The 24,604-nt window shown below is 37.5% G+C and overlaps 1 protein-coding gene across 1 annotated transcript; it reads right to left on the bottom strand.

Moving 5' to 3' along the window:
* Positions 1-2,128: 2,128 nt before the first annotated feature.
* Positions 2,129-3,016, bottom strand: LOC125830601 (uncharacterized). Its single transcript, XM_049509780.1, has 2 exons — positions 2,806-3,016; positions 2,129-2,717 (listed from the first exon to the last, which is right to left on the bottom strand). Exons 1-2 carry the CDS (start codon positions 3,005-3,007, stop codon positions 2,512-2,514), a joined length of 408 nt encoding a protein of 135 aa, XP_049365737.1. The 5' UTR covers positions 3,008-3,016; the 3' UTR covers positions 2,129-2,511.
* Positions 3,017-24,604: the final 21,588 nt, after the last annotated feature.

Below are 24,604 nucleotides of genomic sequence, written 5' to 3'. Positions count from 1 at the left end.
TCGACATCTCATCCAGCTTCATCGACTCTGTGGTAGGTAGGATGTGAACATTTCTTCAAGTTTCAACATTTATTGAAATTTATCTACTTTCTCACTCACCCTTTTGTAATAGTGTGTGTGAGGGAGAGGATTGTTCTCTATGTCTATTTCTTCGGTTACACTCGTTTCTATTTCTACTATGTTAAATTACAAACAAGATAGTGCAACTTCATGCTTTATATTAGTCAAACTTCATTATATGTACCACAGTAGAAAGACACATGTGAATTTCTAAATGAATATTCATCCACTTTGTCATTTCTACTACTGCTATTCTCTCCCTTTAGATAAATTCTTGGTTTAAGGCATAATTAAGATGAGCTTGAATATCATGTAGCCTTTCCCTTGCTGGTGCAATTCTGTTGTCCAAGCTACCTATTCCTTGATGTTGTAGTAGCTTTAGTGGTTCTTTGCATAATTTCAATCTAGCCCAGAGTCTAAACATGTTTGTCCCCAAAACTGGTTGCTGCCAGCTATGTTCTATGATCTCCATTAATTTCACATCCTCAGTTAAAATGTTGATGAACCTGAAAGACTTTTTTCTCAAGGCTATAGTTGTGGTGATTTCTATATGGATTGGGGAGTTATCTGAGAAGTGTTTTTCCTCGAATTGAGTTGTAATGTGACCATATGAAATACATTCCTCGTTACATAATGCCCTGTCTATTTTGCTCCAAATATACCTATTAGTCCAAGTAAATACTCTTCCGGTCGCTTTCATATCAGTTAGGATTAGAGTATCAATTACTTGCTGGAAATCTCTATTCTCACTTTCGTTTACTGGTTGGCCTCATTTTCTATCCTCAAATGATAACGGAGAGTTGAACTTTCCACATATGCACCAAGGGGTAGTTAGGTTAGCACCAAACCTCATCAAACCATCCCATATGTCCTTTGTCTCTTACAGATTATTACTTCCATATACTATAGTTATATCACACTTAAAGTTTGTTCTTCTATCAACCACTGTACCAGTGTTTTGGACGGCGAGAGGTGACAAAAGGCGACAAGGGCCTGCCTCGCCACGCGGCGAGGCGAGCGGCGAGGCGATCGCCTTTTTGAATCAAGGCGCCAATTAATACCAAAAATTAAAAATATTTAATTGCATATATAAATATCCAAAATCTCAATAGCAATAACATATATTAGCAAATATTTCAATTCAAAAACAAAAAGTAGATACTAAAAGTCTAGAACTTTAAAGACCCAATAATTCAAAAGATAATACTAGAACTCTAAAAGTCTATTCTTCTTCAAAACTATCCAATTCTTGAAGATCAACATCCTCTACATCATTATATTGCTCCTCATCTTCTTCCTCCTCGTAGTCTTCATCAATTAGTGTTCGAGTCCTACTTGAAGTTGAACTTGTAGATGAAGTTTCTACTCCTTTGCCCTTGTCAAGTGCTCTTGATCTTGAAGAAAGTTCCCTAAGATGATAGATACTCTCATCAGCTCCAATTGCCGTAGCAACACTACCCCAAGTAAGATCATCATCCTCATATACTAGTTCATCTTCTTGATCTTCGGGGCATCCAACTAACCATTCATTTGAATCATCAATGTTATCCAAGCGAATTGGATCAATGAGATCACGAGCATCATAACGACGTTTCAATGTTCTATTGTACTTAATGTACACTAGATCATTGAGACGCGATAGTGCAAGCCTATTCCTCTTCTTGGAATGAATCTACACATAAGTTACAAATATTAACTAATAGATATTGATAATAATATAATATGGAAATTAGGATATAATTTTTTTACTTACGTGTTCAAACACACTCCAATTTCGCTCACATCCGGATGAGCTACAAGTTAGGCTTAATACTTTCATGGCAAACTTTTGCAAGTTTGGTGTTTCACTACCAAATAGTGACCACCATTCCACTATAATAAAATAAATTTAGAGGTTAATGAGTGTAAATAAGTTGAATAATTTAAGTAAGAGCTAAATCAACTCACTTACCCGGTGACCTTGTGTCTCTAGCTCTTTTAGCCGGACCACAACCAAATAGTCCATTCGCCATTTTGTACCTAGGAAGCTCAGCGACTAGTAAATCTTGTATTGTTTTATCGGGGATCATCTTCTCAACACATGCATAATACTCGGTCCACAGACTCTGTAGTAAAGTTCCCTCTTCTTGAGCTTTATAATACAATCCTGGGTTCAAAACATGGCCTGCAGCATGCAAAGGCCGATGGAGTTGGTCTGACCACCTTGCATCAATAATTTCAAACACTTTCTCATATTGCTTCTTAATTCCACGAAAACCCCGTTCAATAGTTTCTTTGGCTCTATCCATTGCTTCATAAATATAGCCCATTGGTGGTTTTTTCTCCCCATCCACCAAACGAAGCACTTTTGTCAAAGGGCCACAAACTGTAAGTGCTCGAACAACATCATCCCAAAAGTGGGCAGAAATAATAAGATTGGCAACTTCTTTCCCCAAAGTTTCCTTTGCAAATTTACTTGAAGTCCATTCGGTTGAGAGGACTAAAGTTCTCAAGTTTTTTTCTTTGTATGTACATAGCTCTCAAAGTTAAGAAGGCCGTTGCAAATCTTGTCTTGGCCGGTTTCACCAAATTTCTTTCCTTGGTGAATTTTCTCATCAAGTTTAACAACAATGGCCTTTGACTAATGTAAGAATGGATTCTGATGGCCTTCTTAAAAACTGTTAAGGTAAGATTATAGTAATTAGTAGCTAATAAGTATTAAATATTGACTATAAAGAAAGTTAGAGGATATGAGAGTGATATTACCGGAAGCATATGGCTTAACCTTGAATATGTCACCAAACATCAAGTTGATGCAATGAGCGGCACATGGAGTCCAATAAATGTGTGGGTATGCACCCATCATCATGCTTCCCGCTTTAACATTCTCACTAGCATTATCAGTTACAATTTGTACAACATTTTCCGGTCCAATTCTTTCAATAGTGCTTTCAAACAACTTGTACATTTTGGTGGAATTGGTAGATTCATTGCTAGCATCGACAGAACCAAGAAATACACTACCGATTGGAGAATTCACCAAAATATTGATGATCATTTTACCATTTCGTGCCGTCCATTTGTCCATCATAATGGAACATCCAAACTTTGTCCATTGCACTTTATGCTCATCAACGATTTTTTCCACTTTCTCCACCTCTTTTTTTAGGTGAGTAACTCTAACTTCATGAAATGTAGGAGGCTTCATTCCGGGGCCATGTTGTCCTACTGTCTCAATAAATTTATCAAATGATTTGTGATTGACACAATTAAAAGGGAGCCCCGCATCATACATCCATATCGCGAAAGCACTTACCGCACGCTCTCTTAGAATTTTCTTTGTTTCATCAATTCCTCCTCCTTTTTCAAAGCCTCCTTTTTGTGTTGATTTATGCGGAAAATAGAGATTCATAGGGCCTTTCGTCACATTCCGCGCGGTGGATGATGCACCTCCACTAGAAGATATCTTTGGAGTTTTGGAGGGAGGAATCATTTCCGCATATTCATCCATATCATCAACATCATCAATATCAATATATTCTTCCGGCTGCCTCACTTGAAATTTGGGATTATTAGCGATTTTATTTTGCATATAAGCCCTTACTTCTTCTCTAATCTCCGACGGACATGCTGTACATTGTTTAACATTCTTGAAACCACCCACTAGATGTTGTTTGTGTCGATTTATTCCACCATTAAAAGTACTCCCACAAAAGTTACAATTAACCGAATCTTTCGTTGCTCCTTGAGTACCATAATTCCATCCAATGTCCCTCTTTTTGCTAGCATCCGCCATAGAATTCACTATTGTACAATACAACATATACTATATTAATTAGTAATTACTATTAATTACTATAGAAGAATTTTTTTTAAAATAAAATAATAGGCAGCACAGTAAAAGGCTGAAAGCAGTAGCATTCAGCAGCATATTACAGTGAACAAATGTTACTTTAATAAAAAAAATAAAAATATTACAGTGAATTCACTATTGTACAATACAACATATAGTCATATACTATATTAATTAGTAATTACTATAGAAGAATTTTTTAAAAAATAAAATAATAGGCAGCACAGTAAAAGGCTGAAAGCAGTAACATTCAGCAGCATATTACAGTGAACAAATGTTACTTTTATAAAAAAAATAAAATATTACAGTGAATTCACTATTGTATAATACAACATATAGTCATATACCATATTAATTAGTAATTACTATTAATTACTATAGAAGAATTTTAAAAAAAATAAAATAATAGGCAGCACAGTAAAAAGCTGAAAGCAGTAGCATTCAGCAGCATATTACAGTGAACAAATGTTACTTTTATCAAAAAAAATAAATATTACAGTGAACAAAGAAAACAGAGCATTGAAGAAAAAGAGGAAACAAACAGAGCAGAGAAGGCAGAACCGCAGAAAGCAATAGTATCTCAAATTTTTATTTTTTTTAAGAAAGCAGTTGAAGGAGAAAGTAAGAGAAGACGAGGACTGAAGGAGAAGAAGAAAGAAAAGAGGCCATACCTTTCAATTCGCGCAAGTTGACTGAAGGAGAAGAGAATCGCGAGGTTGAAGGAGAATAAGAGTATCGCAAGTCGTGACTGAAGGAGAAGAAGAGAATCGCGAGGTTGAAGGAGAAGAGAGTCGCGTCTGAGTCCCAATTTTGGAAATATGAAAAAAAAACCCTAATTTTGACTAATATTATTAAGTCAAGACCTTTTTAAAATTTTAATACTAAAAGGCGCCGCCATTCACGTCGCCTTTACGTCGCCTCACGTCGCCTCACATCGCCTAATTGATCTCGCCGCGCCTCACTGGGAAATGGCGCGACATGCTCGCCTCGCCTCGCCTTCTCGCCTTTGGCGAATGGCGAGCGCCATTAAGAACACTGCACTGTACAATGGATGTACTGGCCATGTGTTGCCTGAACAGTAACCTCCAAGTTTGTTCTTCTATCAACCACTGTACAATGGATGTACTGGCCATGTGTTGCCTGAATAGTAACCTCCACCTCAGTTGCCTAATAGACACTCATGATCAGTTTCATATAGACATTGTTGTTGAATTTTTGTTTTCTCATCCATGTGAATTCTATCTTGGTCATGATCATCTGGATATGTTAGTTTACGTGTTGCTGCATGATTTTTTCTGAGGCTTTTCAGTGTTGATTGCCTTCTTTCTTGAGACAGGTTGAACGTCATACTGGTCAAGTTCATATAGTTGTAGTTGTTTGTAAAATCCACTATTGCATATTGGTCAAGTGCATATAAACATTATTTGTTCTGTTCGCTGTCAGTCAAATCGTACATAAGATATGTGAACATGTGCAAGAGAGTGAATATGTTCGCTGTCAAAACTTAGGAATCTGCTCATATACCATCAAAGAAGAACAAAAACTTACAGTCTTGAAGAGAATTAAAAGCTGACTGGAACCTAGGATTGTTAGTCTTCTTGAGTTATGTTTAAAAAGGTAATAAAAAGCATACATCCAATCTACTAAATGTGGGTAGCCTAGGTTCAGCAGAAAGTGAACCTAGGCTTCTTAGTCTTCTTGAGTTCTGTTCAACTCCTCGTTCTTAGTCGTCTTGATTTCGTAGTTTTTGTGCTCACCTTAAGCTTGGTTTATTTAATTGTTAATCACCATAAAATTCAGATGTTCATAATTCTTTTATATGTATGGATTACGTATTTCTTGTTTTGGAGACTGTTGTGTTTAGGGCGGTTTTGATCTAATAGATAGAAGGAAGGTAATTTTTAACCATTTATGATATGTTAAGGCCATTTTGACCCTTTTCTATTTTCCTAATAAAGATTTTCCCTGAAATCCTTAACTATTTGTTCATTGCATTGCTACAAAAACCATATCTTTACAACTTTATAAATTATGATTTTCCCTGGTGCTAATTTGAAAGCTCCTGGTTCAAGGTCATATGCTGAGTTGCAAATAAGCCAATCTACTGATTTCACAGCTTTGTTGTTGTTGAAAATGATTTTATGCATTGTTGAATTTCCCATGCTTGTCCAAAGTAAATCTGATATGTTCATGATTGGCATAGTTGGTTCAAACTGAAAAGTATTATGATCTGCCATTCTGCATACTAGGTTCATTCTACAACTTTTCTCTCATTGTATTTATGTGGAGCCCGTGAATTCAATAGCTTTTGTCGAACATCATATATGAAACTTATTAAATAAATATATGACTATGAACTCAGTTCTTATTTTGTATGAAGTTTTAATGTCTGTTGTAAGAACTCATACATTTCAAATCGTGTATCCGCCTATGAGCTTAGACTATAGTCGCAATTCGTATCACAAATTTTGATAGATGTATGTTGGAACACTTGAAATCTTATGTTACTTGAGTTCATATGCAGATCATGTGAAATTAGAAGAAACGAAGGAAGATCTAGGTGAGATTTTAAATGGGGATTGACTCGTGAGTGGTCCTTATGCACTCTATTTCTTGGTAGATAAAGACTTGGAGATTCTTTGTCGAAAGAAGTTAACAAAGGATGAAGTTGCTCAGTTTCGAAGAGCAGTTGATAAGGACTATAACTTTGAGATGCACTACGATGAATTTCCCTTATGGGGCCTTATCAGAAGAGTTGAGAATAGGGAAGAGACAGAGGATACAAAATATTACAAGTACTTTCTTTACAAACACATTCATTTCAATATCCACTATAACATGGACCGTGTTATCGAGATCACTGCACGAATGGATCCACATTCTGTTTTGGACCTAACAGGGGATAGGGAAGTCGATGCTCTATCCTCTACCGCATATCTTCGAGATTCATTGGTTCTCGACTATCAATTCTTGTGTCACTGTCCTCCTTTAACCGGTTTCCTTGCCACGATTCTTATGCGAGTCCTTAAGAATGATTTTATCAAGTAAGTGGCTTATCCTTCATTTTCAAAAAGAAAATTAACTAGTCATAAACTCCTACATTTATCCTGATACAAATGTTGTTACATATAACATATAGTAATACATCGTTCCAAAGAAAACTTGTCCGCTATAGAGAGGTCTGACTATATCTGATTTTCTCAAGAAATAACTCTTTTAATTGACAATGTATGCAAAAGGTATGCACATGATGAAGAAGCAGTTAACGATCAAGAGGAGACAGGATAGAAGTACATACATAGTGATGTCTTTAGGTTCCTGAAACACAAGTGATTGTTTGCTGCAACACTTGGTTGTGGTGCTCAGCTCTTTACAATGTTAGTGTCCTCTAAAATCTGTTCTGATAAGTTAAGTCTAATGCAAGAAACATTTGCATTATTGTATATTGTGTATCTTGTACAGGACAATTTATATATTCATGATGGCGCTTGTCGGGGTGTTTTATCCTTACAATAGAGGAGCTCCATTCACTACCCTGATGGTTATATATGCACTCACTTCTAGCATTGCCGGATACACATCAACCTCTTTCTATTGCCAGCTTGAAGGAACTAATTGGGTAAATGTTGTAATATTCTCATAAATGCTGAGAAATTATCATCTAGACACTAAACTTGTTGTCTCGTTCCAGCTATAACTATAATATAAGATGAGGTGTATCATGCCTTTTTGTTATCATAGTTGATTAAGCATAAACTACTTACTCGTAAGAGAGCACAAATGACAAGGTTCAAATCCCCGATTGAGATTATTGTTGTTGAACTCGAGACAAAGGGGAACCTAGTATGTTGGCTACGAGTTTAGCAGACCGCAGTAACTTTGGTTCAAATCCTATATTTCTGTAGGTGGCGTAGCAGGTACTTGGTAAAATAGTCAATGGGGAGCAAATTGTTCCAGACATCATTGTTATATTTTAAGAACACCCATCTGAATACGAGTCTTACACATATGTATGCTTCCACATAAAGAGGTTTAATGCAATGAGATCTAGAGGGCTATATACAACACGAAAGCTGGGTTCAGACGTCCATGAAAGAGTATTTGACCTCTTTTGTTCTTACTCCCATCTTCTTTAAATGAGACTATTTTTTTTTTGTTCTTTCCTATAGTTTGTTACTCGTTATTGTAACTCAAGTTATGCTTATAAGAACAACATCCACAAGATGGATTTGTGGTACACTGAACATGCTTTATTTTCTCACTTGTATCCCTTTTTTATCTGGTTCTTCTTTTGTTGTCTGGTTGGTTTATTAGATTGTTTGGAAAACATTTTTCTGCATGTACACTAATTGTTGCTGTAGTTTTTCAAAAGATTTTTTTTTGCCTAATTCGTAGCTGCTTTAACATTTTGCTGATTAGAATCTGATTCCTCCTCTATGAAAGGAGGTTGTTTCTGGTAAATTTTGTTAGTTTGTTAGTTTTGGAAATGAGGTTTCTCTACTTTAACATGCTTTAACATTTTGCTCTTTTGTAAGTTTTGGAGAGTTTTGTGTGATTTTATTGTTACGACTCAATTTTAGATTTGTTAGTTTTGTAGAGCTTTACTGTTCTGACTCAATTTTAGATTTGTATTAAGGAGAGCTTCAGTTTATGGTTGCTCTGCTGTGACTTTATTGTCATGAATTGGTTTGGCTTACTGTGAATTTGAGCATATTAAATACACATGATTTATTTCACTAACTTATATTTTTATTTTGAATGTGCAGGAAAATGTCGGTGATTGAATTTGAATAATGGGATGAAGTAAACTCGATCTATTATAGTGAACGATGAAGAGTTTTTGTTATGTTTGAATTCATTTGGTTTTGTGGAATTTACTGATAGTAGAGACATGTTTGTCGAAGTTTGGTTGTACAAGACATGTTTCTCGAAGTTTATTAGAAATATATAGCTTTGATTTATTTATTAGATAATTTTGTGCTTTAGATCGCTTATATATTTAATTATTATATGTGATTATTGAATATATGCAAATAAAAATTAATTTTCTTAAAAATAAAAAATTGTGGCTACAAAAATTCTGCACATTATTGCCACACTTCACAAGTGTTGCTATAGGGACGTTTAATGTGTGGCTTGCTGTACATAAGAAAAGCTACACTTTTAAAGTGTTGTTCTAGATGAGATATAAAAGGCAACATTTTTTAAGTGTGCCCAATAACAAAGCAAAGGCCACACTTTTAAATGTAGTATAATCAAACAAAAGGTGTTGCTAATGAATTACTATAAAGCATGCCCTTATACCTCTTTGGCCACACTTTTGAAGTGTAGCTATTATGACGACATTTAAAAAGTGTGGCCTAATGTCAAAGGTTACGTTCCTTTTGGCCATCCCTTGAAGAGCGTTGCTTAAAGTCCAAAAGTGTAGCCTTTTATCAAAGGCCACACTTTTTGCTAGTTTAGGCTACACTTTACTGGGTGGCTAAAAGCCTAAAATGTTGTAGTGCCCCTAGGCATAACATGGAGTATAATACCCCGAAAGGCTCCATACAAGCCACTTAACATTCATAACATAAGACATAGAATGAAAAGAGGTAACTAACAACATTTGAAGTCCCAAAAGTTTTATAAAAGTGTATAGGAAGTCTAAACACTTTTATCATTAGCCATCTAGTACATACAAATGAAAATGGGCCTAGCCCATACATCATGTCCAAAACTGAAAGTAAGAAAAAAAACTAAAAATAATGAAAGTCCGTCCTCGAAACATGAGGACTCACCAAAACTCAAAATCTTTCAAATTAAACTCTAGCAACGAAACTGAGAACCCTGACTGTCGGACCCTACACTTGGGGAAATGTAGGCAAGAGTATGCGTTAGTACAAACATCTACCAAGTATAATAGCCATGCATATAAACATTTAAAAACATGCGTAAATGAGGACATTTTCATGATTGTGCGATGATCAAGCTAAAACATAAATCTTGAATGGTTAGAAACATAAGTCATAACATATGATCAGTGCAAGTTAATGTCATCTTAAAGCATACTTATGATACTTCTTGAATTAACCTTAGTTCATCATAACTTTACTTGTTTGTGGGAAGTAGCCTTAACCGACATATAAGACCATGAGAGCTATACTAATGGAATCCAATGTCTCCCATACCGAAAAGAGTTGTCCTACTAGCCATGGTAAGGACCATGAACTTATAGCTATTGTGGATCCACTAGCTAATGTCTATCTAGACAACCCTATGGTGGCACATAGTTAGGGACATGGGTAATCACAACTTGTCCACTCGGTACTAAGCTTAACTTCAATGGAATAGTTCTTAATCCTATTCATCTTAGCTCATGAAGGAACATGGGTAATCATCTCTTGTCCCTACATCATGTGACATGGTAACCTCCTCTTGTCTTTATATCGTATGACATGGGTAATCGCCTCTTGTCTCAACATTAACATAACTTCTTACTTATCGGTTCAGTTTTGGTGAGAATACCTTTTAACCCTCATAACCTGTATTATGTGAGAAAAGCCCTTCACAATTCATGCTTAAATGTGTATATGAGAAATCCTTTCAACAACATAACAACGATAACATTATTAATACTTCACTCTCAAAACATCCTTAAAACATATACATCAATTTCATAAGAACATGCATGATTCCATAATTCACCTTTCAAGGTACAAAACCCACTTTCAATCATCAACATCTAGAAAACGTGGGTTAGACATGGGTTCATAGAAGTTCATCATAAATTCATGCAGCTCTATCAATTCATGATTGATTTCATATAATCTTTTTTTATAATCCAAAACCCACATTATATGTTCATAACTTGGAAAACATGGGGATTACATGGGTTCATTGGGAATCATCATAAAAACGTGGGATTAACTCAATTCATGCATAAGAGATCATAAATCAACAAATCAAATCAATAATTAAGAGAACCCATAACATAGAAGAAAACCCCAACTCAATTGGGAATTTCTAGCTTTGAAAAATGGAGAATTTGGAAGCTCCATGTATGGAAGAAATCCATGGATAAAAACTATCATACCTCAATGCCAAAAGCTTGCCTTCAATGGTGGAATTTGAGACTTTCCTTGAAATACTAGGTTGAACCCTTCTTCTTCATGTTTTCTAGAGAGAGAAAAAATTTGGAGAGGAAGAACTTGATCTTCTTTGGAATATTTAAGAAAATGACATGAATGGGTAAATTGTCGCGTTAAAATCACTTATATAGGGGTTCTAGGTAAGGGACAAACGACATAGTATTAAGATAAAATAATTTGGAAAAGACCCAACTGCCCTTAACTTACCGCTGACGTAAACCTTAAGATTAAGGCCCACACGAGCCGTCAAGGACTTTATGGGCCATGGTGGCAGCCGTGGTCCTTGACCAGTTGCCTAGAAAACTTACCCCAAAATCCCCCTAACCTTAGAACCCACTCCACGAGCCGTTATCGCCCTTACAAGCCGTTTAATGACTCGTGTGGATGGACAGCCTTAAAGTGGATATTGTCTCCCCCTCACGGACATCACTATGTGTCGTGGTCCTCACCACGACCTGTCTAGGTGCTCGTGGGAGGGGTACCCTCTTTGGCACGACACTGTGAGCCTTCATGAGCTACACTATGCCTCGTGGTGCCCTTCACGACTCGTTTAGGCCTTGATGAAGGGAGCCCAAGCTCAGTCTTTGCTTGTGACCTCTGAATTGGTCCCTTGGTTAGACTACTAGATTCTGAGGTGTTACATTATCTCCCCCTTTGAAAAATTCCTCCTCAAATGGGAATCTAGACATCACGTGAAGAAAAGAGCCCTATATTTGCAACCCATTATGCATGCAATAACATAAATGCACATATCCAAGGACAAACCATCAACTACAAGCTAAAGCATGTTCAAAAACATCATATCATGATGTCTATATGCAACTCATACTCAAATGCACATAAGCATGTAGATTTCAATCAAAGTCACTCATTTTCTCAAAACATAACTTCTTCATGAACATGCATAAATAAGGAAATTATGGGAATATCTAAGACACGTGACACCAAAGGAGTACACTATGAGGAACTCGGGACATGATATTGGCCTCGGACTCCCAAGTAGCACCCTCAACTAACTGATTCCTCCAAAGAACCTTTATGGAAGCAACTTCTTTGTTTCTCAACTTCTTAACTTGCCGGTCTAAAATTTCTACCGGAACTTCCTCATACGAAAGATTCTGATCAACTCCCAAACCTTCTAAGGAAACTATACATGTCGGATCACCAACACATTTCTTCAACATAGAGATATCGAAAACTAGATGCCCCGATGCAAATTCATAAGGCAGTTCAAGTTCATAAGCAACCTTACAGACATGCCTCAAAATCTAATATGGTCCTACATAACGGGGACTAAGCTTCCCCTTCTTACCAAACCTCATTACGCCCTTTCTGGGTGAGATTTTCAAGTAAACCCAATCATGTACATCAAACTCAAGATCTCTTCATCACACATCGGCATATGACTTTTGCCGACTTTAAGCTATTTTTAAGTTTCTCTAATTAGTCAAACTTTTCCATAGCATCATGCACCAATTCTGGACCTATGAGTGCAACTTCACCCACCTCAAACCAGCATATAAGAGATCTACACCTCCTACAATACAAGGCCTCATATGGAGCCATACCAGTACTTGAGTGATAACTATTGTTATATGCAAACTCAATCAAAGGAAAGTGATCATCCCAATTTCCTTTGAAATCAATCACGCAAGCCCTCAACATATCTTCAACAGTTTGGATAGTACGTTCTACTTGCCCATCAATTTGTGGATGAAAGGTTGTACTGATCTTAACACGAGTACCAAGACCCTTTTGGAAAGATTTCCAAAACTGAAAACTGAATTGAGTACGACGATCAAAGATAATGGATAAAGGCAATCCATGCAACCTTACCATTTCTTTCAAATATAATATAGCATAGTCCTCTGTTGAATAAGAAACCTTGATGTGAATAAAATGAGCCGATTTCATCATCCGGTCTACTATAACCCAAATCGAGTCATGTTGTCGCCGGGTGCGAGGCAAACCAACAATAAAGTCCATATTCAAATTTTCCCATTCCCAAGTAGAAATGTCAATGTCTTGGGATAAACCTCCCCATTTTTGATGCTCAAATTTCACTTGTTGAGAATAAAGACATTTAGCCACAAACTCCGCAATAGCCTTCTTCATCCCATTCCACCAATATATCTCCCGCAAATTATGGTACATTTTGGTAGCTCCAGGGTGAATGGAATGCCAAGAACCGTGGGCTTCTGACAAGATATGTTCCCTCAAGTGATCAACATTGGGGACACACAAATGACCCTCGTAACTAAGCACACCATATCCCCATTGGGAGAAGGCCTCTATAGACATTTTATGAATTGCTTTCTTTAATTCAACCAAAGTTGGGTCAAGACCTTCCTTAGCTTTCACATCCGCCACAAAAGACGATTCTGAACAATTGTGGACCATAACACCGCCCTTGGTAGAGTCCACTAACTGAACACCCAACCAGGCCAATCTATGAACATCTTGAACCAACTCTTTCTTATCTTTTTTGATATGAGAAACACTACCTATAGATAACCAACTAAGAGCATCCGCCACCACATTTGCTTTATCGGGCTAATAGAAAACACTCATATCATAATCCTTCAATAACTCAAGCCACTTTCTTTGGCGATGATTTAGATCCTTCTCGTTAAACACATAATGTAAATTCTTATGGTAGGTAAAAACATCTACATGAACACCACACAAGTAGTGCCTCCAAATCTTTAAGGCAAAAACAACCGCCGCTAGTTCTAGGTCATGGGCAAGATAATTCTTTTCATGAACCTTAAGTTGCCTTGAAGCATAGGCGATAAGTTTCCCATTTTGCATAAGCATACATCCTAACCTAATTCTTTTCATGAGCCTTAAGTTGCCTTGAACCATAGGCAATAACTTTCACATTTTGCATAAGGATACATCCTAACCCAATTCTCGAGGCATCACAATAAATAACAAAACCATCAGTCCCTTCTGGTAACATCAGCACTAGAGCGAAAGTAAGTTTATCCTTCAATTCTTGAAAACTCTTCTCAGATGATTTGGGGATATGGACTTAGCCTTCTTTTGGGTCAATGTTGTCAATGGAGAGGCAATCGAAGAAAAACCCTCAACAAACCTTCTATAGTAACTAGCCAAACCCAAAAATCTTCTAATATTCGAAGTGTATAGAGGTCTAGGACAACTCATAATTGTATTCATCTTCTTAGGATCTACCTCAATACCTTTCTTGAAACAATGTGACCAAAGAAAGTTATAGACCTTAGCCAAAACTCACATTTGCTTTACTTTGCATATAGTTGTTGGTCCTTGAGAATTTGAAACACAATCCTCAAATGATTGATGTGATCATCCTCACTTCTTGAATAGATCAATTTGTCGTCAATTAGCATAGTCACAAACATGTCAAGGTATTGTCTAAACACCATATTCATGAAATCCAGAAATGCTGTCGGAGCATTAGTCAACCCAAATGACATCACCAAAAACATATAATGACCATACCGAGCCATCTTCAAAATGTCATCTTTCTTTACCCTCAATTGTTAATAACCCGACCAAAAGTCAATCTTGGAAAAATAACCCGCTCCTTTAAATTGGTCAAGCAAATCATCTATCCTTGAAAGGGATATGCATTCTTAATGGTCACCTTGTTCAACTGACGATAGTCAATACATACAAAAAGAACCATTTTTCTTTCTATCAAACAAAACTAGAGCACCCCTGGAGAGATACTCAGTCGTATGAAACCCTTATCCAACAAATCATTCATTTTTTTCTTGAACTCCTTTAATTCTACCGGATCCATTTGGTAAGGAGGAATAGAGATAGGTTCATTATTTATGAAAAGGTCAATACCGAAGTCTATTTATCTTTCGAGAGGAATATCGGGTAAATCATCTAGGAACACTTTTGGAAATTCATTAACTACAAGGACCGACTCAAGAGTAGGGGTTTCGAAATCCACATCCCTCACTCTAACTAGATGGTATATACAACCCTTAGCAACAATCTTTCTAGCTTTTAGACAAGAGACAAGTGATCCTTAGGCATAAAATTTTCACATTCCCACTCTAGGACAGGTTCATTTGGGAACTGAAACTTGACTATATGAGTTCTACAATCAATGGGAGCATATCATGAGTGCAGCCAATCAATACAAAGGATAACATTTAAATCTATCATATCAAGCTCTACCAAATCAACAAGAGTAACTCTATGGGACAAGAAAATGAGACACTTTCTATAGACCTTGTTTTCCACAACTGAATCATCAATGGCAGTCGAGAGAGAAAAAGGATCTAACAACACATCCGGAAGAACATCAAACCTCATAGCCATATATGGTGTCAAAAAAGACAAGGTAGCACCGAGATTAAGTAAAGCAGAAACATCAAGTTGGAAAACTTTCAACATACCAGTAACAATATTGAGAGAACCCTCTTGTTCACCACGAGTCTGGAGTGCATAAAATCTGTTTTGGTTGTGAGCATTTGAACCAAACCACTTAGACCGGATAAAGGATCAGATTGAGCCCTTCGATGATTATCTCCTTCATTCTTAGCAATTGAAGGACAATTGCTTATATTGTGGTCCATCTTACCACAACCAAAACAAGCATTAGAACCCACTGAACATTTATCCCCATGCTTTCTTCCACACTTAACACAAGTAGGCAATAAAGACCCACTACCATTTCCTCCTTGAGGTTTAGGGTTAGATATACTCTCTCTGTGGAACCTAGTAGGAGCATTGGAGGAGCCTTGATCGGAAAACATTTGTTGAAACATAGGACAACCATATCCATTGGACCTTGCATGAGAGAAATTACCATCACTGGTGTTAGCTCTTTCTGTTTCCCTAGACTTTTCCTTAAGTTTCTCTTTTTCAATCTGTTGAGCATGAACCATGAGACGAGAAATTTCCATGTCATTAACAAGCATGGCAGTACAACATTCTTTAACAGCCACTTCGGACACACCCAAAACAAACTTACTCATCGTTCACCTAGGATTGACAACCATTGTGGGAGCATATCGAGACAATTCTGTGAACTTCAAAGCATATTCCTTCAACCTCATAATTCCTTGAAAAAGGTTGACAACTCAAGCAGATTTGCCTCCCTCATCTCAAGGGGAAAGAAACAATCAAGGAAGGCAACCTTAATCATCTCCCACTCGAGAGGACTCGAATCTTCCTGTCTCCCTTCTTTCCATTGGTTGTACTTCAAAAAAAGAAAAAAAAACATATTTGTGGAATAAATTACCAAAGAAATTGGGTTTCGAAGCAATCCATAGAGGTGAATAAAAAGATGACTTAGAAGCACTAGAAAAAGAATTGATAAAGAAAAACAAGGAAATGCCTTGAGAACACCATATCTCACGAGGATGAAAAGTCACTGAGCCTAAATGACCATTCCTTTGCACTCAGCCCCATTACAAGTCTTAGAAAGAGCTTTTTGATCTTGAGTGAGCCAAATCGAAGATCAATTGGAAAATAAGGGCAAGCCTATGGATGAAAACATGCATTCTGTTCCTCTTTTTGAATGTGAGCATTGCATCTGATTACTGATCATGAATTCATTAACCTGTTTGCGTGAATATGTAATCATTCTTTATGTGAGGGTATTTAGATACTGTTTGTTGAGCTTGAACTTGCACAGGTAGCAAGTATTGCGAGCATGAGAATCTTTGGTAATGGTGTGTCACAACATGAATCTTTGAGTACACAATTGATTCCTGCATAAGTAAATTGAGTCTTCTTGTGTGCATTCATGATTGAGTCTTATGTAGCACTATTTGAGACATCCTATTTGAACGGCTGAAATTCAATTTTACTTGAGGACAAGAAAAAGTTTAAGTTGGGGGTGTTGTTGAGTCCACAAATTGGACTCATTTAGGGCTTTATTTTGATAGAAATAGTGTCCTCAAATGTTTATTTTATCTCAATATCTGATGAGAACTCTTAAGTTTCAGATATTTGAAGTTTTAGTGGAAGCATGGACACTTAGCCATAAAAAGGAAGAAAGAGGATGAAAAGAACGAAGAAGCTGAAGCTTGAGCATCGCCAAGCACACTTGGTGATTTACTGAAGGGACACACTCTGCCTTTTGTTCTAATACGCGTAGCCCTAAAGGATCAGGATAAAAAAGGCGATGAAAGGAGTTGTCGGCGCTTCACCAAATATTTCCGCGAAGCAGTACTATGTTGCCCAATGACACAGAACACGACTATTCTGAAGGGTAGTGCAAGACGGCAACGAACTACACCAAAGGGAGAATCGCTGAGTTAATCGGTGATTCCGACTAACCTCATCGAAAGATCTGCCAACACTATTTTTTGAAGTCTATAAATAATAAACTTGTTATTAATATTTAGAGAGTTGAACATTTATTTTAATTTTCACAATAGAATAGTACTTTTTTGGATATTTTCTCTCAAGTTTGGAGAGGGTTTTTTGGGAGACTTGAAGAAAGAAGGATTTCTTCTTCCACAAGTTGGAAGTGGGTCTTCTCCATTCTTCTTCCTTTTCTTAAATCAAGGTTTAATTCCTTATACCCATTTGATTTTAGTATCATTTTAGGTGTATTTTGTTATTTCTTTATGTGTGGCTAAAAACCCTCATTCTTGGGGTGTGATATAACAAATATGTGTTGATCTTGTTGTTGGGACTTGCTTACTGATAGGTTAGATGTTTTTTAATGGTGATTTTGCCTAGTGCTTGTGTTTTAATTTAATGGGTTTGTAGTTGCCAATACAAAACCACTCATGTGTTTTTTCTACTTGCTCGAGAGGGAGGTCACGAAATCAAGACCACTAGACTGATGGCCTAAGGAGTGGGTCGACATGAGGTTCAGCCCAAGAGGGTGAGCCCTGGTCCCATATTCTAACACTCAGCTAGAGAGAGTAAGTGGGGTAAGGCGTAGGCTGGCCTTTATGCGGCAAATGGATGTCTGAGAGGAACACATTTGAAACGGGGTATGTTGCTCGAGAGGGAACTTATTTTCATCTAAAGCTTGGCCTAGTCACTATTATCTTGCAAATTTCCTATCAAAACCATGTACCTAATGATTTATCTCAACTTGTATTGCGGTCAAACCTCAAGAACTTGTCCCCATACTTGATTTTCTTGTTATTTTTGTTGTTTTTACTAATTGTAAACAAAACCCCCAATTGATATTTGACACCTTTGTGTCACCCCTTTTAATTTACAATGTTTATAATCATTAATGTCTTTAGCTACGACTAGTAAGAACTTAATTTACTTTTTCTACTACTTCTCAAAACCACTCCCTTGGGACACGACCCCAACCTTTAGTTGGGTTACTATATTATCGACGATTGTAGACACTTGTACCATAGGTTACTGTCATTGATCACGATAAGCTTCAAAATGGCACCGCTGCCGGGGAGTGGTGTTGTTAGAGAATTTTTAGATTAATAGGATTTTTGTTCTTCTTAGTTGTAGTCTCACTAACTTTACTTTGAGTTTTGTTTTTCGTTGAGTTGTCCATTTAGATGAGCATGGCTGAGCAGAGTAGTGGCAATTTGGTTGAAATGAGCCAAGGATTCCAAAAGGACCTCACACTGACCGCACTGGCATCTCAGCTAAACGACTTGGTCACCAAAATCTCAGAGGTGGACGTCCAATGCAACAACAAGGGGAGGTATATACCACCTCATGAGCGGAGGAAGTCTAGACATGGGGGAAAATCGTGTCGAGGATACACTTCAAATCATTCTCCAAAAGATCACTGATCAAGATCGGGTGTTGGAAGAAATGAAGGAGAATATTGAAATGTTGAATCAAATGATTGGATCTTACTCTAGATCATTCCAGCTAATCAGGTCACTCCTGAGTTTTGCAGTGCCTCATTTCCACCCAAATGACATATTTGGGTAACCTAGTGACACTAGGGCTAACCCTAATAACGGAGAATGCGATAGGACTTGCATTGTGCCACGACGTAAAATAAGGCGCTTCTTGGGAGGCAACCCAAGGTTTTAATGATTTTAATTATTAGGTTAGAATAATGGTGTGTTGGTTTTGTAGGTTAAAATGAGGAAAGTGTTGAAAAATACAGTTTGACGAGTAGAAGTTCCATTCCGCGAAATGCCAACTAGGTCGGCGTACCCGAATTAATCCATCGTTTAGCTCAACAAAAGTGTAATCCAAAGCCTATAAAACTCGGTGATCTTGAGAAACAGTTCGGCGGGTCGCCGACTTGTTCAACGATATCGACCCAGACCGCCTACTTGATCATTGAAAATTCTATGGAAAAGACGGGACAAGTGACAACTCGGCGAATCGCCAAATAGGTCGGTGAGTGCGACTAACATCACCGAATGGACAAGAACTGAGCGGTTATATAAAGCCAAAGGTCAATTTTTTTGTGGATTCATCAATTTTCCCTCGTTCAACACTGCTCAAAATCACACCAAAGGGCTTTATTTTAATAGAAATAGTGTCCTCAAATGCTTATTTTATCTCAATATCTGATGAAAACGCTTAAGTTTCAAGTATTTGAAGTTTTAGTGGAAGCATGGAGACTTAGGCACAAAAAAGAGCAAAAAGACTGAATAGAACATAAAAGATAAAGCCTGAGCTTCGCCAATCACACTTGGCGATTCGCCGAAGGGACGCACTCCGCCCTTTGTTCTAGTATGCGAAGCCCTGAATGAGAAGGATCAAAAAGGCGATTCAAGAAGTAGTCAGCGTTTCACAAATCAGTTTCGCGAAGTGGAAGTATACTGCCTAATGATCCAGAATGCACAAATGCTTAAGGCAAAGTACAAATAGCGATGAACCAGAAGAAGGGCAAATCGTCGAGTTATTCGGCGTTCGCGACTAACCTCACCGAACGACCCGCCAACACTATTTTATGAAGTTTATAAATACTAAACTCTTTTCTAATTTTAGGGTGCAACGTTAGAGTAAAAAGACATCATTTCAATTTTCACTTTAGTTTTCATATTTTCTCTGAAGTTTAGAGAGGGTTTTGTGGGAGACTTGAAGAAAGGAGTTCATATTCCCCAAATTGGAAGTGGGTCTTCTATATTTTTCTTCCTTTGCTTAAATCAAGGTTTAAGTTCTTATACCCATTTGATTTCTCTATAATTTTAGGTATAATTTCTTATTTGTTGACGTGTGGCTAAAAACACACATTCTTGGGGTGTGATTTAGCAAATATGTGATGATATTATTGTTGGGTCTTGCTTGCTGATAGGTTAGATGCATTTTAATGGTGATTTCACCTAGTAATTGTGGTCTAATTTAATGGGTTTGTAGTTTTAATTACAAAATCAACCATGTGTTTTTGGCTTGCTCGAGAGAGACGTCATGAAACCAAGACCGCTAGATTGATGGTCTAAGGAGTGGGTCGATGAGGTTCAGCCCGAATGGGTGAGCCCTAGTCCCATATCCTAGCACTCAGCTCGAGATAGTGAGTGGGGTAAGGCGTTGGCTAGCCTTCATGCGGAAAATGGGTGTTTGAGAGGAACCTATTTGAAATGGGGTAAGTTTGCCCCAGAGGGAACTTATTTTCATCTAAATCTTAGCCTAGTCACTATTATCTTGCAAATTTCCTATCGAAAGCATGTACTCAATGATTTATATTAATATATATTGCGGTCACACACTAAGAAATTATCCCCATACTTGAATTTTCTCTTTATTTTTGTTGTTTTAGATATACTTGTGACAAACCCCCATTAATATTTGACACTTTGGTGTCACCCACTTGAATTTACTTCGTTTTTATTCGATAATTTCTCAAACTACAGCTAACTAGAACAAAATTCTAGCCTAACTACCATTTTCACCACCAGTCCCTTGGGACACGACCCTAACCCTTGGTTTGATTACTATATTATCTACGATCATAGACACTAGAACCGTAGGTTATTGTCGTTGGTCATGATAAGCATCAATAGACAAGACCTTTCTTAATCCCCTCTCTGTCTTATTATATTTTTTTACTTTTGATAATTTTATTTGCATTTGAGGAATTTCTTTTTTTGTGGTGGGTGAGGTCCACATCTTTTTGGCTGAAGGTTGTGTTTTGTGTATTTATTTGGGGTGTTGTGCTTTAAATTGTGTTAATACTGCTTTCTGTTAATGTTTCAGCTTGTGGCTCCGCTTAAATGATTTTGACCCTTCCGAAAATTAATTGATTTTTTTTTCACATTTTTGCCACCCCTCATCAGTTGAATGTGGCTGTTCTTTTGCAAAAAATTGAGTCTCGATTTCGATCAATACCGATAACTTGAATAGTGCTCTCAATTTAACGAACATGAATGTACGACTATGATGAGGCCAAATGAAGTTTCATATACAATATGTAAACTCTTTGCATCTCGTTGTGATTAGCCATTTATCGAATTGATTCTCTTGTAATGACTGTTGCACACTAGTGAAAGTGTGTAGTCTTGTAAGACTTAAGTGTCGATGACCTGTGTGATGAGCTTACTTTGAACCTTGCATGAATAAACCTAGAATTTGCACTGTTAGTATGATTGATTTAGAAAAGTATGCTCTTGAAATGATCTTAGGCAAGTTTAAAGAGTATGAGCCAAATTTGATATATACCACTTTTTGGCCTACCCGTGAGCATGTGAAACTCTTTTGAACACCCTTTGAGCCTTACCTCTCTTTGGAAGAACCTTAATGAACCCTAGACCTTACTAAACCCACTACCTATAATCCTCTTGATTTGTGGTTTAGGGATTAACCAACTTAGGCCAAAAGCCTAAGTTGGGTGTGTGGTAAAAAGGAAAAGGAGAAGTCAAGAAGTGCAAGAAAAGTCCCCCTTAACCCCTGGTGTTGTAGAACAAAGGAACCTCTTCCAAAAAAAAACATATTTGTTGAACAATTTACCAAAGAAATCGGGTTTCCAAGCAATTCATGGAGGTGAATAAAAAGATGACTTAGAAGCACTAGAAAAAGAATTGATAAAGAAAAAGAAGGGAATGCCTTGAGAACACCACATCTCATGAGGATGAAAAAGTCACTGAGCCTAAATGACCATACCTTTGCACTCAGCCCATTTACAAGCCTTAGAAACACCTTTTTGATCTTGAATGAGCCGAACTGAAGATAAATTGGAAAATAAGGTCAAGCCTATGGGTGAAAACATGCATTGTGTTCCTCTTTTTGAGTGTGAGCGTTGCATCTTATTCCTCATCTTGAATTGTTTAACCTCTTTGTGTGAATATGGAATCATTGTTTCTGTGATGGCATTTAGATACTGTTTGTTGAGCTTGAACTTGCAAAAGTAGCAAGTAATGCGAGAACGAGAATCTTTGGTAATGGTGTGTCACAACTTGAATATTTTAGTACATAATTGATTCCTGCATAAGTAAATTGAGTCTTGTTGTGTGCATTCATGATTGAGTCTTGTATAGCACTGTTTGAGACATCTTCTTTGAACTACTGAACTTGAGTTTTACTTGAGGTCAAGCAAAGGTTTAAATTTAGGGTGTTGATGAGTCCACAAATTGGACACATATAGGGCTTTATCAGCAGCACTATCATGCCATCCAAGAAAGAGTCCATTTTGCGTCATCTTAAGGCGGCTTGCCTTGGTTCTATCATGGCCAGGAGGCAGATTGACCTAGGACTACTGGTTTCACAGGAGATGGCTATGATAGCCAAACAAACGCACACATCTCTGCCTTTTCCTATTCTAATCACCGAGTTATGTCGGCATGTCGGAGTACCTCGGGGTCCTGCCAGTGATATAGAGGTCACCCCGTCTTCTTCTATCGATATCCGACGTATAGAGGACGAGTTCACACGAGAGGAGGTTGAGAAGAGGAGAGAAACCCAAACAGATACTTCTCCAGATGTCGATGTTGACTCATTGCCAGTAGAGGCACCCTTATCTACTCCGGTTTCAGAGCCTACAGGGGGTTGGCGCAGCACATGCAGCATCGGATGTAGAGACCGATGAGCAGTTGATATCAATTGATGTTGAGGAGACATAGGAGAACAAAGATGAGGGCATGTTCAGAGACTTTCTAAATCTTATAGAGACGGTTGTGGAGCCGGTGATCCAGACATTGCCCGCTGAGACGTCCACAACAGCTCCTAGTGGATCTGGCACTGCTATTCAGTTTGAGACTACTCTGAGCACTAATGGCCATATACAAACTGCTCCATTAGCCACTGAGACCCCGACAGAGAGAGACTGTATAGACATGACCTTTCTTCACCCCCTCTTTGTCTTATTATATTTTTTTACTTTTGATACTTTTATTTGCATTTGAGGACACATATATTTTTTTTGTGGTTGGGTGAGGCCCACACCTTTTTTGCTGATAGTTGTGTTTTGTGTATATATTTGGGGTGATCTGCTTTAAATTATGTTAATACTGCTTTCTATGAATATTTGAGCTTGTGGCTCCGCTTAAATGATTTTGACCCTTCGAAATTTTAATTTTTTTTGCTCATTTTTTCCACCCATCATGAGTTGAATGTGGTTGTTCTTTTACAAAAATTGAGTCTCAGTTTTGATTAATACCGATGACTTGAATAGTGCTCTCAATTGATTGAACATGAATGTACGGCTATGATGAGGCCAAATGAAGTTACATAGATAATATATAAAATATTTGCATCTCGTTATGATTAGCCATTTATCGAATTGATTCTCTTGTAATGACTGTTGCACACTAGCGAAAGTGTGTAGTCTTGTTTGACTTAAGTGTCGACTTCGACTTCGGAGCCTTCATGGGGATGGCTCAACATATGCACAATCGGATGCAAAGACCGATGATGAGTTGATATAAATGGATGTTGAGGAGACACAAGAGACCAGAGATGAGGGCATATTCAAAGACCTGCTAGAGCTTATAGAGACGGTTGTGCAGTCGGTGATCCAGACATTGGCGACTGAGATATCCAAAGCAGCTCCTAGCGGATCTGGCACTGCTATTCAGTTTGAGACTACTCCAGGCAATGTTGCCCATATGCAGACTGCTCCATCACCCACTGAGACAACAAAAGAGAGAGAGACTGTATAGATGACGAGTCCACAAATTGGACTCATTTAGGGTTATTTTAATAGAAATAGTGTACTCAAATGCTTATTTAATCGTAATATCTGATGAAAACACTTAAGTTTCAGGTATTTGAAGTTTTAGTGGAAGCATGGACACTTAGGTGCAAAAAGGAGCAAAGAGGCTGAAAAGAATGTAAAAGCTGAAGCCTGAGCTTCGCCAATCACACTTGGTGATTCGTCAAAGGGATGCACTTCGCCCTTTGTTCCAATACGTGAATCCCTGAAGGAGAAGGATGAAAAAGGCGATGAAAGGAGTAATCGACATTTTGCCAATCAGTTCCACGAAGTAGAAGTATACCGCCCAATGATCTAGAATGCACATATGCTGAAAGGAAAGCACAAACGACAATGAACTAGAAGAAGAAAAATGCCAAGTCATTTGGCGTTAGCGACAAACCTCACCAAGCGATCCACCAACAGTATTTTCTGAAGTCTATAAATACTAAACTCTTTACTAGTTTTAGGGTGGATCGTTAGAGTAAAAAAAATTATTGTAATTTTCACTTTCGCTTTCATATTTTCTCTCAAGTTTGGAGAGGGTTT

Source organism: Solanum verrucosum, unplaced genomic scaffold (genome assembly GCF_900185275.1).
Source record: "Solanum verrucosum unplaced genomic scaffold, falcon-dt-bn FXZP01000045.1, whole genome shotgun sequence".
NCBI classification, from domain to species: Eukaryota; Viridiplantae; Streptophyta; class Magnoliopsida; order Solanales; family Solanaceae; genus Solanum; species Solanum verrucosum.
The sequence above is the reverse complement of the archived record's forward strand: the minus strand, read 5'-3'. Positions and strand labels throughout refer to the sequence as shown.

Coding starts and splice junctions, on each gene's coding strand:
- LOC125830601 (XM_049509780.1), bottom strand. CDS start 3,007: ATGTACAAGTTGTTTGAAAGCACTATTGAAAGAATTGGACCGGAAAAT. Junction 2,718..2,805: donor GGTTAAGCCATATGCTTCCG/GTAATATCACTC, acceptor TTACCTTAACAG/TTTTTAAGAAGGCCATCAGA.